General features: G+C 37.2%; 1 protein-coding gene across 4 annotated transcripts in view; it reads left to right on the top strand.

The window, feature by feature from the left end:
* The window catches only part of mrtfab (myocardin related transcription factor Ab), a 48573-nt gene extending 33276 nt beyond the window's left edge, over window positions 1-15297 (top strand). For 3 of the 4 annotated variants that reach the window (XM_073828205.1, XM_073828207.1, XM_073828204.1), the window contains 16 exons: window positions 1565-1630; window positions 4440-4495; window positions 4589-4664; window positions 5559-5705; window positions 6105-6265; window positions 7273-7386; window positions 7501-7748; window positions 8146-8317; window positions 8568-8927; window positions 9006-9959; window positions 10070-10273; window positions 11239-11337; window positions 11831-11971; window positions 12103-12189; window positions 12311-12371; window positions 13901-15297. In XM_073828205.1, the coding sequence (XP_073684306.1) occupies window positions 1565-1630; window positions 4440-4495; window positions 4589-4664; window positions 5559-5705; window positions 6105-6265; window positions 7273-7386; window positions 7501-7748; window positions 8146-8317; window positions 8568-8927; window positions 9006-9959; window positions 10070-10273; window positions 11239-11337; window positions 11831-11971; window positions 12103-12189; window positions 12311-12371; window positions 13901-14454 (3500 nt within the window). In that variant the 3' untranslated portion in view covers window positions 14455-15297. The remainder of the gene's footprint in view (window positions 1-1564; window positions 1631-4439; window positions 4496-4588; window positions 4665-5558; window positions 5706-6104; window positions 6266-7272; window positions 7387-7500; window positions 7749-8145; window positions 8318-8567; window positions 8928-9005; window positions 9960-10069; window positions 10274-11238; window positions 11338-11830; window positions 11972-12102; window positions 12190-12310; window positions 12372-13900) is intronic. The other variant, XM_073828206.1, reaches the window with a different exon arrangement.
* The last annotated feature ends 1981 nt before the right edge of the window (window positions 15298-17278 follow it).

Genomic DNA, 17278 nt, shown 5'->3' with positions numbered 1-17278 from the left:
CAAAAGCTATATAGTGTCTTATTAAATTAAGTGAAATTATTAATATAATATAAGAATTTGAAATGAAAGATGACGCATGCATTTAATGACCTGGAAATCAATTTAAATACATTTTAGTGCGCAGTAACTTTAGTAATATAAAACGTAATTTCCCAACACCAAAATTGTGGCCACTGAAAATGCCGAGTAGCTAGTATTTTGGGAGTTTTGGAAAACCACTATCCACAGTGGCTGGTGAGCAAAGAAGTTAATGTCAAGCCCTGGTGTTGATGTAATTTCAACTGAAACAGGAAGACATTTTTTTTAAATAGCCAATAGAGTTACGTTTATATCACAGCTTAAGCCAGAGCCATTGAGCTCAGTAAAGTCACTTTTGACACAGTTACAATCTCATCCATATCTCTATAAAATACAGCATTTTGTGTAGAATTCAAAAGGGCCCAACACGTTTTGCGGTCTGTACTGATTCACGCATATGATCCGCTCCGTGCGGAACCAGCGGATCACGTGACACAGCACAAAAGCAGACTACATTCGCCACAACAGAAGGCATATTTACACATACAGAAAATACTAATTCTCTGAACAAGTGAGCGATTTTAGTCGCAGCTTCAGTGTGTAGGGGGCGGGAAGCTTCCGATTCTAGGGAGCATTTGATTGGACAGAAAAGCTGAAGTGCAGGGTGATGTCATCAAAATCGTGGATCCATATTGGCTATAAGATTTGAATGCTTATGTCTTCTAAATGCAAATTTTGTCATTGTTTTGGGGCACACTAGCTTATAGATAACCTTATGACTAACATATTCCTACTAAAAAGCCAACTTCTGATTTTGATTTCATGGGGACTTTAAAGATTCTTCATGGAAGCATTGATGCCAATGGAGAACCTTTATTTTATTTTATTTTTATTTTTTAATATGTAACAAAAAGGAGTGTTTGGCAGGTCTTGGCATGTGCAGACAATGTTCTGGTTTCCTTTTCCCCAGACGTTGTGAGTATGAAGGTCAGAACAGCTGACTAGTGCACACAAAGCAATGCCATGTGGGTAATGATGTCATTGCACCAGGACTGACAGGTGCACGCTTGCCTCTAAAGCGTCCCGTGATGCCATCAATACTCACGGGCCACATCCCTCTCAACGTGACATTTGACATAATAGCACTGTAACGGCTTTTTCTCTCAGAACAAAGCAATAATAACAAATCTCTCATGCTGTCTACACACCACCCTTTTTATAATCATTGAGCAACTTACCCGGTGTGTTGTGCCAGCACATAAGTTCCTGATTTGTAGAACGCCTATTGCCTCTCGGTTGCGCTTTTTTGAATTCAGGAAAGTAGTTGAATGTGCTGAAACGGGAAGTGTGAAAAACCACCCAAACAACTTAAATATTCACAGTCCCTCCCCTTAGCATTCACTCTTTAGTTAGAAAGAAACCGAAAGAGGGCCCTTTCGAGCTCTTGTCCTGACTATGTTGTAGTTATCTGGCTCTAGCTGTCCTGATGTGAATTTCGAATCTGTCATTCTTTGTATCTAAATCCATTTCCTTTTTCCCCATGCAGTTCTTCAGCTCAAACTACAACAGAGAAGGACGCGAGAGGAGCTGGTCAGCCAAGGAATCATGCCTCGTGAGTCAGATTTTACTCTTTTAGTTAGCCAAGCATCATGTTTACATATGTGTATGTATTTGCAGCAAAAGCAGATTGCAAACAAATAGGTTCATTTTGGGATTGTTTGTGAATGCTGCACATATAGTTGGGCACTCAAGTCTTTGCAAAATATAAAATATAACAATCTCAAACTAATGACATTTATAGTAATACAGCACAAATGCACTTTTCAGATTATAAAACAAACAACATATGCAAAATGAAGAAAGTATTTGCTGATAACTCATGTCCTCTGATAGTTTATACTTTATTTAGCAAGTAAAATAATTGTCACACCAGCAATGTTTGCACTAAATTGCGTATTTCTTATCAGTTTTGGCCTCTGCATAAAATTAAGATGTATTTTCGTCTTCGAGTATGAGTTCCACATTCTCACTATGAGCCGTAAAAGCCTGGCGTGTCAAATGTGACCCTGGACCACAAAACCAGTCATAAGGGTCAATTTCATCTGAAAGCTTAAAATAAATAAGCCTTCCATTGATATATGGTTTTGTTAGAATAGGACAATATTTGGCTGAGATACAACTATTTGAAAATCTAGAACCTGATTATCAAAATTAAAATATTGAGAAAATCACCTTTAAAGTTGTCCGGATGAAGTTCCTTGCAATGCATATTACTAATCAAAACTTATTTACGGTAGGAAATTTACTGAATGTCTTCATGGAACATGATCTTTACTTAATATCCTAATGATTTTTGCCATAAAAGAAAAATCGATCGTTTTGACCCATACGATGTATTTTTGACTTTCGCTACAAATATACCCATGCTACTTAAGACTGGTTTTGCATATGCAAATCTTTTTTTTCTGACTGTGATGCCATGCTTTATTTAGTCGTATAAACAAATTGTTTATGCATTACACAGTATTTGTGGATACTGACAGGAAAATCCCTTTTGGACAAGTTGATTTGGAAAAGTCATTGCAAAAATGGCTTTGAGAAAAGCTAGCATCATGTTTTCACATATCACTTGCATTGATATTTTTATATTTATAATATGCAGTGACATATATACATTTGTGCAAGTGTGACTTTTGTGTCCAAAAACTTATTCTGAGATTAAGCCACAATGACATGCATGCTCTTGATGTGCTTCTGTTTGTTGCTATGTCAATAAGTTGCTGTTGTGGTGCAGCTATGGCCGCAAGTATTTCATAGTACTATGAAGGATATTGCAACATTTACTGCCACTCATTCTGCATGAAATCGGCAATGAAATGAAATATTTAAAAAAAGCTTACTGTATGTGGCAATCAACACCCATTCAAAAGCAAAAATACTGAGCTGCCAGTTTACGCATTATGCTGCATAATGCACCAAAAGCATGCAGTTTGCTTATAGACTCCCTTCAGCGGGCATTAATTGATGGGACTGTTCTCTAGATGTGGTCTGGAATAGAAGACTGAGTCTTGATTGCTAACACTTAGTCATTGTGAAAGGCCCGTTGTTGTGTTATCAGGTGGATCTACTTCCCCTATTGTTTCCACTTCCTTATTCTGTGTTCTGCTCATCAGGCAAGAGGATTTGCAGTCTTCACACTGTGCTGTCTATGTGGCCTCTGTGGGAAGGAGGAAGTGCCCGAGCAGCTTTAGCTTTGCTCTTTAAAAGCGACAACCAAAAGCCAAAAATGAACTGTTTGGTTGACTTTAAACAGCACTAAATGCGTGTGTTACAATATTAGTTGACAGTTGCACTTGACAAAATTCTTACATTGCTGCACACATAAGCCTGCAGGATTACATTACCATTTCAAAACTGTTTAATGTAACTGCATGAGAGTAGTTGACACATAATGTGTCAACTGGCTTTTTCATCAAAGATTTTAGATTAAATATAAAAAATTCAATTTCATGTTTCATGCTAATGTTTTTAATGTCATTTATCCACAATGCGACTTTTTCCAAGCACACTGCTTTGAAATCATTCTAATATGCTGATAAAACCCTTCTGACCCCAAACGTTGTACGGTTTATTTTTGTGAGCCTCTGCTGCACAGAAACTAGGTGGATGATCATTGCTAACCCTACTTTGTGGTTTCAGAAATTTCAAGTTAGTTACACAATCTTGGCTGTTACATCACATGGTATCCCTTTAATTTTACAGCTCAGTCACATGTGCAGTTTACTGTCCTTGTTAGTAAATATATACTGTACATATACTGTACAAGTACAGTTTACTACCAGTGTAGGAATGTAGTTGTTTGGTATACTATAAGATAACCAGTACTATTTAGCAAAAAATGCATTTTTGTAAAAGTAAAGAGTAATAAATATAACTAAGTTATTTTATATCTGTAAAAATACATTGATTTTGACTTCCCAAGTGCATTTTTTTTAGGCAGATGGATGTACACACTTTCTGTTATTACACTGAACTCCCTTTGTTCTTCCAGCAGGTGATTTGACCCAATCTTATACAAGGGGATGTTCTCTTTTTTCACGTATGACCTTTTAGTATGACCTTTACTGTTGAGTTTTTCATTCTCCTTATGAGCATGAACCTAGTTCCTCAATATTAAAAATGATCCATTAAGGGAAACAGGTGGGCACAGATACATGACTGTTTAAAAAAACAAAACTTGGAAGTCATGGTAGTGATGGAGTGAAAACACAAATGAATTGGTTTATTGTTTGGAGCATTTCAGTTCACACAGAAAGCTACTCACACAGAATACTTTGTTGATTAATCTGTTGAGTACCTGGCAATCACAACGACTGAATAATAATAAAGTAAGATTGTTTCTGTTTCTGTTCTGTACATAGCACTGAAGAGTCCGGCTGCTTTCCACGAACAGAGGAGAAGTCTGGAGAGAGCACGCGTGAGTGACTTCATCTCTTTCCTTTTTCCCCCAAGAAAAATCACCTTTTTGTCATCTTTGATTGACACTTGTTTTCTTTTTTTACTGGTGCAGACTGAGGATTACCTGAAGAGGAAGATCAGGAGTCGGCCAGAGAGGTCAGAACTGGTTAGGATGCACATTCTCGAAGGTAAGTGTCACATCATTCTCTTTTAAATATGAAAATGTATTTATTTATTTAAATAAATCTATTGCAATGTAAATAGATTGCACTTCCAGTGTAATTGCAATGTAATCTATTGCAAGTCATGTTTCTGTTAGGCAATATCTGCCTCTTGCAGTGGACCTTTTTAACTGACTGTAATGACAGAATTTCAGTTATTAACATTATAAATCTAAAGTTATATATATATATATATATATATATATATATATATATATATTTAGAGGGAAATGCATACAAAATGCATGTTATTTTTTATTTAATACTGGCCTGAATAAGGTGCTTCAGAAGAAAACACTATGCGTTAAGAGCCGAGGGGTGAAAACTTGTTGAATTTGAAGATCAGGCTAAATTTAAACTTATTTTGCCTTCTGAGAAAGATGAAAGTATCTTCTGTAGCTTCTGAAGGGCAGTATTTAATGAAAAAATATATATTTAGGCAAAATAAGAAAATGTACACTGCTTTATTCTGTTAAAAAGACAGCAAAAGCATACAGTTATTGACTGTAAATGGGATAAATAGATCAAATGGGAATGCTAAAAATATATATTTGTTGTAGTTTTTGTTCACCACTATAAAGGTTTACCCAACTATGAGGACCTCTGCTTCTGAGAAAGCCATAAATGTGAAAGGGTCCATAGTCATAACCTTATCCTTATCTGTTCCTACTCAAGAGTGAAGTAGTTGTCTTACATTCCTTAGAATTGTTTCCATTTCTGTTACAACAGAAACAGGCAGTTGATCGACATGCAAAAATACTATAAAAATTGAGTCAGTAAACTTTCAGAGGGGAATTTAGGTGGCATTTACTTTAAAGGAAGTGATTCAGTTGTTAATGATTATATTTGTTTTACCCACAGAGACCTCAGCCGAGCCCTCACTGCAGGCCAAGCAGCTAAAGCTGAAAAGAGCTCGACTGGCAGATGATCTCAACGATAAGATTTCTCACCGCCCTGGTCCCATCGAGCTTGTCCACAAGAACATCCTCCCTGTGCACGCACTCATTGGTCAGTCTGTAACCACCGTCAAAAACTACATTTGTTGCATGCATTATTATTGCAATGTCAGCTATGTCAGTGTTACTTTTTAAAGACCATAAGCATTTTCTCCACGAATAACAACAGTGCAAATCTATTGTTTGCAAAGCTGACAAAAGAGGAAACTTTATCTACATTTATTGTCAATAAGGTTCCTGTGTCATTTTAATTGTATAGCAGTTCAGTAAACTTCAGTGAACAACATTTACTCATACTGTTTCGTTCACAACTCGAATCGCCACAAATTCTCAACACAAATTCTCTTAAATATAGTTACGTTTAAGTTTAACTGTCATCAATGTTTTAAAAGGATAGCTACCCAAAAATGAAAATCCTGTCATCAACACAATTTCTTATGTGCATTTTCAGGTACAGAGTCTCCGAAGGGTGAGAGCTCGTCACTGGACGAGGACAGTAGTGATGCCCTGTCACCAGATCCCCAGTGCAGTCAGGATTCTCCGTTGGGTCTTGCCCCTCAACACTCCCCATCTGATATGCTGAAAATAAATGGAGACCTCTCACCCACTCAGGTATATTGCTGTTTCAGTTGTTCAATGTTAGATCAATGGAATATTCATTGTGTGCTTTCAGTAAGCTAGAGGGCAGCACTGCTCTACAGTTTAGGAGATCTTGCATCCAGACTCACCCAACATGTTGTTGTTTTAAAGTTTGTTTCCAGAACAAAAATGTACTCACCCCCCTTGTCATCCAAGATGTTCATGTCTTTCTTTCTTTCTTTACTCATGAAGAAATTATGTTTTTTGAGGAAAACATTTCAGGGTTTTACTCCATATAGTGGATTTCTATGCTCCCCTGAGTTTGAACTTCCAAAATGCAATTTAAATGTGGCTTCGAACAACCATGAATGTGGTTAGCAATCCCAGCCAAGGAAGAAGGGTCTTATCTAGCGAAACTATCGTTTTTTTTTTTTTAAATACACTATTGTGTATTTTATTTTTGAAATGATTTTTGAAGTTGAGGGAGAAAATAAGATGGGAGTTTTTCAACATACCCTAACTGCCTTGAACTGCAAAAAATGTTCAGGCAGAGCAAAACAAGAAGATCGTTTGAGGTTAAAAAGTATATAAAATAAAAAGTAGTATAGTTTCGCTAGATAAGACCCTTCTTTCTTGGCGGGGATCGTTTAAAGATGCATTTAAACTGCATTTTGGAAGTTCAAACTCGGAGCACCACAGAAGTCCACGATATGGAAAAAAAAATCCTCAAAAAACATAATTTCTTTATGACTGAAGAAAGAAAGACATTAACATCTTAGAAGACAATAGGGTGAGTACATTTTTGTTCTGAAAGTGAACTTATCCTTTAAATCTGTGTGATTGTTTTCTTTTATGGTACACGAAAAGATGTCCGAGCTGCTTTTTTCCATTTGTATTTTATTTTTTTCAGTGAACTGTCCCTTTAAATTAGTATTATAAGCCACAAAGGAACATGTGCAGGGTTGAGAATATAGACGACAATGTGAGAAATGTATTTAAGAGCACATACTCTATTTAACCGATGTATTTTTTTTTTATAGTTCCTTGCTCAGGCCCCACCTCCTCTTCTCGTTGCGTCCGACGCCTCTCCACCACAAAATCTAACCAGTGAAACTCACATGACAAACTCTTCCCGTCCACCGACGGGACATAAGGTAAACTAATAGCCATCAAATCTATCATTGGTTTAGTTTTTTGGCCTGAACCCATACAAATTTTCATCACTCATTTTTCTTTTTATGTTCCTTTGCTCTCATCATAACCTGCAGTCCAAGTCCAGCACAGATCGGACATCTCAACGATCCAAGAAACCCAAAGATAACAAGCCCAAAGTGAAGAAACTCAAATATCATCAGTATATTCCACCTGACCAGAAGAACGACCGGGAGCCGCCCCCTCAGCTGGACTCTTCGTACGCAAAGATCCTCCACCAGCAGCAGCTTTTTCTTCAGCTTCAGATCATTAACCAGCAACAGCAGCACTACAACTACCACACTATCTTACCCGCGCCTCCAAAGTGAGTACAACCACACTTTATTGTTATGTTGTGTTACAATATTCTGTGTACCTATTGTGTCTGTGTATGGGGTCAGTAAGATTTTTTATCCAATTTAAATGATTAAAAAATGACATTTAAAAACAATATTATTGCAAAAATTTGATGAAATTTAAAATACCTCTTTTCCTTTTTAAGATATCTTTAATTTATTAAAGTGATGGCAAAGCTGAATAAAATATTAATTTCTAAATGTATGTAAACTAAATAAGACCCATATTACATGCAGGTTGCATGAACTGGGTTCTGATGCAAAACTAGTTGAGATTTCTAGTCCTAGATTTCAGGAGTTCTAGAGAAGTGTACACATGACTAACTGATTTAACTATAAATCAATCATTAATCTGTTCAAATTCAGACTTCCTGCTGAAAAGCAGCAACCATCCACCAATCCAGGCCCTTCCCCTTCCCAGACTATTTCCACAAGCTCTACAGTCTCCTCCAGTCAGAACGGGCCCAGTCGTCAGAGCCAGCCTACAGTGTGTGGAGCTAAGCCCAGCACTTTGCCTGCAAACCTGGATGAATTCAAAGTGAGTAACAGTTATAATTTATTTACTTACACTAAAGCAATAACACCAACCACTAATTGTGTCCATCTTGGTTCCAGTATTTTTTCCACTGGAACCTCATTAAATCCTCATTATATTTAAGCCATAAACCAAACCAACCAGTTCTGAAATGAATCGCAAACTTTGGAGAAAATTATGGAAAATGTCAAATCCAGCTATTTTGCTTTATGGTGGATAATGTGAAACTGATTTTTGTTCATCTCTCTTCCAGGTTGCTGAACTTAAACATGAGCTCAAATTGAGGCGATTGACAGTATCGGGCACCAAGAACGATCTCATCGAACGACTCAAGAACTACCAGGAGCAGAACAGTGGTTCATCATCCACTGCGAAAACCATCCCACAGGTGTCAGTTCAGTCATCTTGTGCTGCCCCGAAAGACACTGCTGTATCAATGTCAGCCTTTCCTGCAGCGGCTACCACTAGGGTCCACAGTACAACACCACCTCAAATTATGCGGTTCAGCAGCACTAGCTCCTCTCCTCCTGCATCTCCTACCCCCTCTGATCGCTCTCTGGCTGGATTAAGTCCTGATGAGACCAGCTGCAATGGCGATGTTTTTGGAGAAATGGTAGGTCTTTTCTTTTCAATAGGCTGTAATACTTAGAGGTTTATGTTCTTTTAAGAACTTGTGTTTCTCCATTAACAGGTTACTTCACCTCTCACCCAGCTCACCCTGCACCCTTCTCCAGACCACCCATCCCCAATTAAAGAGGAATCTCATGGGCAGATGCAGGGCTCCTGCAGCTTTTCTCACCTTGGTCCGCTGCCAGCTGCACAGCCTCAGGATCCAGGATCTGCTGGATCTCCTCTAGACAAAGACCAAATGCTTCAAGAGAAGGACAAGCAGATTGAGGAGTTGACACGGATGCTCAGGCAGAAGCAGAGGCTGGTGGAGACCCTGCGCTCTCAGCTAGAGCAGGGTAAGCGTGGAGCGGCCACAGAGGTTATGGACAACACTGACAGCGGTGAAATACCATTGCTGTCTAACGGAGTGGAAGTGAAGATAAAGGAAGAGATTAAGGATGAAATGGACACATCAGAGGACCTGCAGAAGCAAGTCCAGCCCCAGAAGAAGATCCAGACCCAGTGTTCACAGCAGACTCTACTCAGGCTGCAGCAGATTCACCGGCTGCAGGTGCAGCAGCAGCAGCAAATTCTGGTGGACTTACCAAACATACAGCAACAGAAGACACAGTTACTGCTACAGAATAAACAGCAGCAGATGGACATACCGAAACTGCAGCAAGATCAAGGAAAAGCACAGACTTTGCAGTTGCAGCAGCAGAAGATGCAGCTTCTGCAACAGCAGCAGAAGGCGCAATTACTGCAGCAGCAGAAGACGCAGTTACTGCAGCAGCAGAAGACGCAGTTACTGCAGCAGCAGAAAGTACAGTTACTACAACAGCAGCAACAGAAGACTCTGTTACAACAGCAGCAGCAAAAGACTCAGTTGCAGCAGCAAAAGAAAAAACAGTTACTTCAACAGCAGCAGCAGCAAAAGCTGCAGCAGCTCATCATTCAGCAAAAGCAGCTACAAAGCAATCAAAAGAAGCAGCAGCAGCCGCAAAATCAGTCACAGCAGCAGTTACAGACACCACAGGTCAACAACACTTCCAGCTCTTCTAATAGCTCAGATGTTTGTTTGGATGGCATTAATTCATGCAGTTCTTGCCAGGGTTTCACATTGGTTTTTTTTTGTTTGTTTTACAGGTTTCACAGGTGTTTGTCAACCAGCAGTCTAGCACTCAAATTACTACGTCTTTCCCACTGGATCTTCTGAAAGCTCATCCCACACCCACATTGGTCACTGACAGCAATGGCAACCGTTATCTGATTGCACTCACCAGTAATACTGTAGACAGCCTGACTGGAAAGTCTCCTCAGAGCAAATCCAATGGGCGGATCACTCTACAGGTGACTAAACAACAGTTCATCTATTAATATCTTATTGATTTAATTTATATATACAGTACTCTTCAAGTTTGGGGTCTGTAAAATTTTTAATGGTTTATAAAATGCTATTTGAATTTGAAATAACTTTTATTTATTTAACTTTGTATTTTTTATATATATATATATTTAAATGTATTTTATTTCTTCAAAGGCAAAGCTGTATTTTCAGCAGCCATTACTGCGGTCTTCAGTGTCACATGATCCTTTAGAAGTCATTCTAATATGCTGAAAAAAAAAGGTCTTCGTATCAATGCTGACATTTTTAGAGGTTCAAACGTGTAGCGCTGAAACCCTATTTTAATTGTTAGAGTGCCCGAGGATCAGCAATCTTCACGTAAAACTGATCGGGCAGACCAAACCTATAAATATGTCACATTTTTTGAGGGCGGAAACAATTGCATGTTGAACGTGCACAATGTTCATATCATGCAATAGACCTCCTCTTTCCAAACAACTTTGGCTCCAGAACCAGTGCTTTAAATCAAACCATTTGTTACATGATTGAGAAAATGTAAAAAACCTTTTTGCTCAATCTGGGAAAAACCACTGCATTGTAATACTCTGTGCTCTCTAGGTCAATTATCAAAATTTTAATGAAATGCACCCTCTGGGAAGCTATAATGGGGTTGTTTAGAAATGTGGCATACCCAAAAGCCTATAAAGACTAAATGAAAACACAAAACATCACGAAACCTTGTGTGATAGGTGATTCTAAGAAAAAAAACAAAAAAAACAAGCAAAGTTTTAGGGAGATCGGACCACAGCTGGAGGGTAGGTGGTTACACACTTGCTAAATAATATGTATTGTCTTTTTTATATGTGCTTAAATGCCTTAAAGCGATCGAACCCCAGTAATCGCTACTTGCAACTATTTTTTCTTAATATTTTTTAATATGAGTCACAATCATTGGTTTGTTGTCTTTCAGAGATTGCAGTCGACCCCTACCAAGCTCCCTAGCCAATCACCTGCTGATATGGCTAGTTCTACTAACCAATCACAAGCTGTCAGAGAGCCCATCACCAAAGTATGTGCATATATGAATGAATGTGCTTTTTCAAACTTGTTACAGTTCTGAAATATAGCATAAAATAGAGAACTCTTTGTTGATTTTAACTCGGAAGTCTTTAAAGGTTCATGAAATACTAAGATGTATAGCAGATATGTATGAATAGTGTACGACAATAAGCACGCATTATTTTCAATCTATAAGAATGAACATTACATGGATTTGAATGAGATTTGTTTGATTTACACCGTATTTGAACACAATCTCATTATTATTCAAAAGCAAGGGCTTTTTCAGTCAGACGTGTCAACAAATGCAAAAATGTTAGTTGTGCATTAAATTGCAGACATAAAATGACCTGTGTGCATTTGTGGATTGTATTATGAGCTAACAAAACAGTTTACATGTGTTATAATTATAGTAATTACTGGAATATAAGGAGCTGGGCTGCAGATAGTTGTGCTTTCTTTCCTTTCCACAACTGACCCATGGTAAATCTCCCATTTTTCAGGTTCAGAAAGTAGGGCTCCACTTGGAAACCACAAGTGTTAAAGAGTTTAGCCAGCCAGTGTCCGCACCACCCAGTTTTGAGCCCTTCTTCTGTGAGGAATCCAATCCACTGAGCAAACCCTCCTCACCCCCTTCGTTCAAGGTACTGCACGTTCATTAAAAATCTTATTACTCATTTTTCTTCAGTCTTTTTTTCTTTCTTGCTTTGTTTTGAGCTAAAGCTAGTATTTCTTTTTCCATCTTCCTTTACCCATCATCTCCGTCAATTTTTAGGAGGACATTTGCCCAACTTTCGATCGTCACACTTTATTCACCCCTTCCTCCCCAAAGCTGAGCCCTCACCCTCCTCAGCGTTTCAAAGTATGGCCTTTACTCTCATTCTTTCTTTCTCCTTTTCTTTCTTTCTCTTTCATTCTTTCACCTTTTTTTGTTTTAATCAATTGTTTTTCCTTGTGACGTTGGTGATATTGTCTGTTTACAGGATAATGTCTCAAACAACCAGCAAATAGATGATCTGTTTGAAATCCTGATCAAGAGTGGAGGTAAAAGAGACTTGATACTTTACAAATTGATCGTTTTATTTAGCAAGAATGCTTTAAAATAAATGTTTATAATATTTTAAAGAATTATATTTCAAATCAATGCCATTTTTTTTAAACTATGTATCAAAGAATCCTGAAATGGTTTCTACAAAAATAAAATGCTGATTTGCTGTTCAAGAAACATTTTTTTTATTATTATCATCAATATTTAAAGGATTTTCAGGATTTTTTGATGAATAGAGAGATCCAAAGATCAGCATTTATCTAAAATAAAAAGCTTTTGTAACATTATACATATTTTTTTATTATATTTTACACATACACTGCCATCTGGACCATTTCTAATGGTCAAAAATACCAAAAAACAATAAATAATATTGTGAAATATTATTTAAATTTAAAATAACTGTTTTCTATGTTAATGTATTTTAAAATTTTTGTTATTTCTGTGATACAAAGATGAATTTTCAGGATCATTACTCTAGTCTTCAGTGTCACATGATCCTTCAAAAATGTTGAAAACAATTGTGGTGCTTAATATTTTGTTGGAATATATTTTTTTTTTCTGCAGGATTCTTTAACAAATAAATTGTCAAAAAGAACAGCGTTTATTTAAAACTGAAATCTTTTGTAACAATATAAACTACTATCTAAAAGCTTGGGGGCAGTAAGTTTTTATTCTTTCTTTTTTGAAAGAAATTAATTCTTTTATTCACCAAGGTTGTGTTAAATTGATAAAGTAATAGCAAAGACTTATATTGTTAGAAAATATTTATATTTTGAATAAATGCTGTTCTTTTTAACCTTACATTTATTATCCTGAAAAAAAATATTAAGCAGCACAACTGTTTCCAATATTGATAATAACATAAATCAGCATATTAGAATGATTTTTGAAGAATCATGTGACACTAAAAAGTAATGGCTGAGAAAAATTCAGCTTTGCATCACAGGAATAAATTATATTTTAAAAATATATTAATATAGAACACCATTATTTTAAACTGTAATATTTCACAGTATTACTTTTTTCTGTATTTTTGATCAAGTTTAATCTTACTCTTAATCTTCCCAAACGTTTGAGCAGCAGTGTATTTATTATATTTTTTGAAAAAACAGTTATAATTTTATTTAGCAAGGATGCTTTAAATCGATCAAAAGTGACGATAAAGACATTTATAATGTTACAAAATATTTCTATTTCAGATAACTGCTATTCTTCTGAACTTTTCATCAAAGAAACCTGAAAAAATTCTACACAAGATAAAAAAAAAAAAAACGTTTTTGAGCAGCAAATCAGAATATTAGAATGATTTCTGAAAGATTGCGTGATTTCAAATTCAGCTTTGAACTCACAGGAATATATTACACTAAAATATGTTCAAATAGAAAACAGTTATTTTCAGTTATTTTTCAGATTTTTTTTTTTTTTTGGCTGTACTTTGGATCAAAAAAAGCAGGCTTGGTGAACTTTTGACTTGTAGTGTATGTATTAAATACTAATAAATCTCTCCTCTTTTCATTTGCAGAAATTTCATCTGGATTCAAAGCCAGTCAAGATCCCTCTCTGTCAGACCTCCGCTCCGGCCCACCCACTCCATCCCCACCTCCTTCTCCACTCCACCTCTCGCCACCCGCACATCACCCCGACCCCATCCCCGCCCCTTCCCAGCAGCTTTCGGACACCCAGGACAGGCCTTGCTCTGGAACCGGCCGTCTGGAGGACTTCCTAGAGAGCACCACCGGTGCTCCTCTTCTCGGCGTGGAGCCAGGCGGCCCGTTGACGTTAATCGATGACCTCCACAATCAAATGCTGAGCACTTCCAGTATTCTGGACCATCCCCCAACTCCAATGGACACCAGTGACCTGAGCTTCTCACCCCACCCAGCCAGCCTGGACTTTGAAGACCCCACCTTGGATGGCATGGATTGGCTAGACATCCCTGTGGTAGGAGGAGGCAGCAATTCTAACAGTGGGGGAATGGTTCTTGCCCCTCTGAGCTCGCACACCCCACCCAGTGTATTTTCTGCAGACTTTTTGGACAGTTCGGATCTGCAGCTCCACTGGGACTCATGTTTGTAGCTTTTGGTCTTAATTGCTCGACGACACAATTTAGCACCTTCAACCTTACTGTGTATATGCTGTACACAAAACACTCCAGACGCACATGCTGTTTCATATGCTGAAAAGCTTCATTTTTTTCTTCATATTCCAGTACCGAATGGTATTTAAACAGTTCCTGCGTCTGATAGGTTCTCTTAAGCACTGAATTTTAAGCTCTCATCATACCCAAATGTTTTCCATTTGCCAACAGAGAGACCAATCGGGAACCCCGCCACCAACTTCTCACACCTTAGACAGCTCAACTAAAAAAGAATCTGTAGTTTGGTCTAGCTTTTAGACTAGTTGTCTATGCTAGTTTAGGATCCTTTTTCACTTCAGGCACACGTTACTACTCTCCACTACTTGTCTTTAGCACCAAATAGTGTTATTTCCACCCATCTACATAGAGCTATAACCTCATAACAATCATTATATGAGGCTGTTTCTGCTTCACAGGTTTCACACTTTTCCTTCCCTCGACAAACTAAATGGAGTAAAAATATGAGATGTCATAGACATCCTTGCTTTTGAACCCTTTTGGCTTGTTAGTTCTTCCAACATTGCACTTAAGCCGACCCGACTGGTGCTCTGGTCAACAAGACCCAATGTAATGGGCTCTGCAGGGAACCAGGTTTGGTGACGTTCACCAGATCTCTATGCATTGCTGTACTTTAGGATCATGTATTGATGAAACCTTTGCTCCTTTCCCTCTGATTGTAGCGGTTCGCTGGTGGAGGTCAGTGCTGGGGTTCAGGTTTCAGAGTATTTGGAACTTCTTGTTTTTTAAAAAAGGAAAAAAAAAATAAAAGAAAAAAAAATGCAGTGTGGAGTGTGTTTTGTTGTATTTGTTCTCACATACACACAGTACATTCATCCAGCATGGTCTTTTCTTCTTTTGATATTGAAGCAAGTGGGGTTTTATTGCCTTATTTCTGTGGAGGCTAGTCTGTATAATATTAAAATAAAGTATTTCGATGAAAAAAAAAACTGAAAATGACCTTATTCATTAGTGGACATTTGGTATTTTTAAATACACAAATTAAAGCAACTTTATTTGGCAGTTGCTTTTGTCTGAAAATAATCTGAAAACTTGTGTTGCTTTCAAAATATGTAACTCTGGACCACAAAACCAGTCGTAAGTAGCACAGGTATATTTGTAGCAATAGCCAGCAATAAATTGTATGGGTCAAAATTATTGATTTTTCTTTTATGCCACAAATCATTATGATATTAAAGGAACACTCCACTTTTTTTGGAAATAAGCTCATAGGCTCATGCAGCTTTACATTTTCCACCGGTATTATTACACGATATAACTACAGAAGAGTCAAGTTTTAAATAGGAAAAATATCGAAACTCGTTGGTCATTTTTGAAAGCGATGCTATTGGTCTAATAGGATTCAATGATCTATGCTAAGCTATGCTAAAAGTGATATCGCCAGAACAGGAGAACGGCTGAATGGATTTCAAAATGGTAAAACTCAACTTATTAACTCGGAGGAGTTGGAGAATGAGCCTATTTCCAAAAAAAGTGGAGTGTTCATATAAGGAAAGATATTTTTCATGAAATTTCCTACATAAACATGTCAAAACTTAATATTTGATTAGTAATATGCATTGCTAAGAACTTAATTTTGACAACTTTAAATTTTTTGCACCCTCATTTTCTAGATTTTCAAATAGTTGTATCTTAGCCATATTGTCATATCCTAACAAACCATACATCAAGGGAAAGCTTATTTCGCTTCCAGGTCTGTTCTTGACCTTGCCATTGCAAATGCCATTCTTTACTCTTTGAGCTATACAGCAAAAATCTAGGCCGTTTTCTATCCATTTTAACCTTGCAGCAAAAACATAAAACATACATTTTACACAGTTATCATTTTAAATATCATTTTAGTTGCTCAATTAGACAATTGAAAAACCCTAAAAAAAAAACAAATGTGTGCTGTGTGAAGGATTGAGATTTCTGTTGATAGGAGAGAAAATGCTGGAGCCTAAATTAGTGGGATATTTTGGTTAAAATTTAAATTCTGTCATAATTTTCTCACCATTAATCTATATGATTTTCTAAAGATGTTGATGACTGACAGTCTCAGTCACCAGAAGCTACACTCTTAAAAATAAAGGTGCTTCAAATGGTTCTTCAAGTGATGCCATAGAAGAATCATTTTTTCGTTCCACACACAAAAAAAAAACATTTCTTGCTTACCTTTTTATAATCTGAAGAACCTTATTAGCCACAAAGAACCTTTTGTGAAACAGAAAGGTTCTTCAGATTTTAAAGGTTCTTTATGGAACCATTTAGACAAAAAGATTGTTCTATGGCATCGTGAAGCACCTTTATTTTTTAAGAGTGTACTCAAGTATATTTGGAATGAATAGCATATATTTGAATAATATTTATTTAATATTTTTAATGTTACACTTTTAATGTCACACTTTGATGTGCGATATCATCGGTGACCAAAAGAGTGCGCAAGAGATCTACAGCCCAGATTATTATATGACCAGCAGAGGCTCACTGATGCTGAAGCCACCGAGGTCAAAATCTTTCAAATATGCTGCAGTTTTCTGCATCAATAACCATGACCGACGCGTTGAATTTTACCTGCCTGTTGTGCCTGGTGAGTGCTGACAGTTTAAGGGAATTCGGGAATGAGTCACCCCCCAAATGTTAGGTTATTGTGGGGCCCAGGGCTCCAACGCTGTCTCTTCTGAGGTAAATCATATTACATTAATATTCACAAACTGTTTTACTCACGGTATGAATGTTTGGAAATAATATTTAACGTTTTTGTAG

The sequence above is a fragment of the Garra rufa genome, chromosome 22 (genome assembly GCF_049309525.1).
Source record: "Garra rufa chromosome 22, GarRuf1.0, whole genome shotgun sequence".
In the NCBI taxonomy this organism is placed as follows: domain Eukaryota; kingdom Metazoa; phylum Chordata; class Actinopteri; order Cypriniformes; family Cyprinidae; genus Garra; species Garra rufa.
This window is presented reverse-complemented; position numbering and strand designations above follow the sequence as displayed.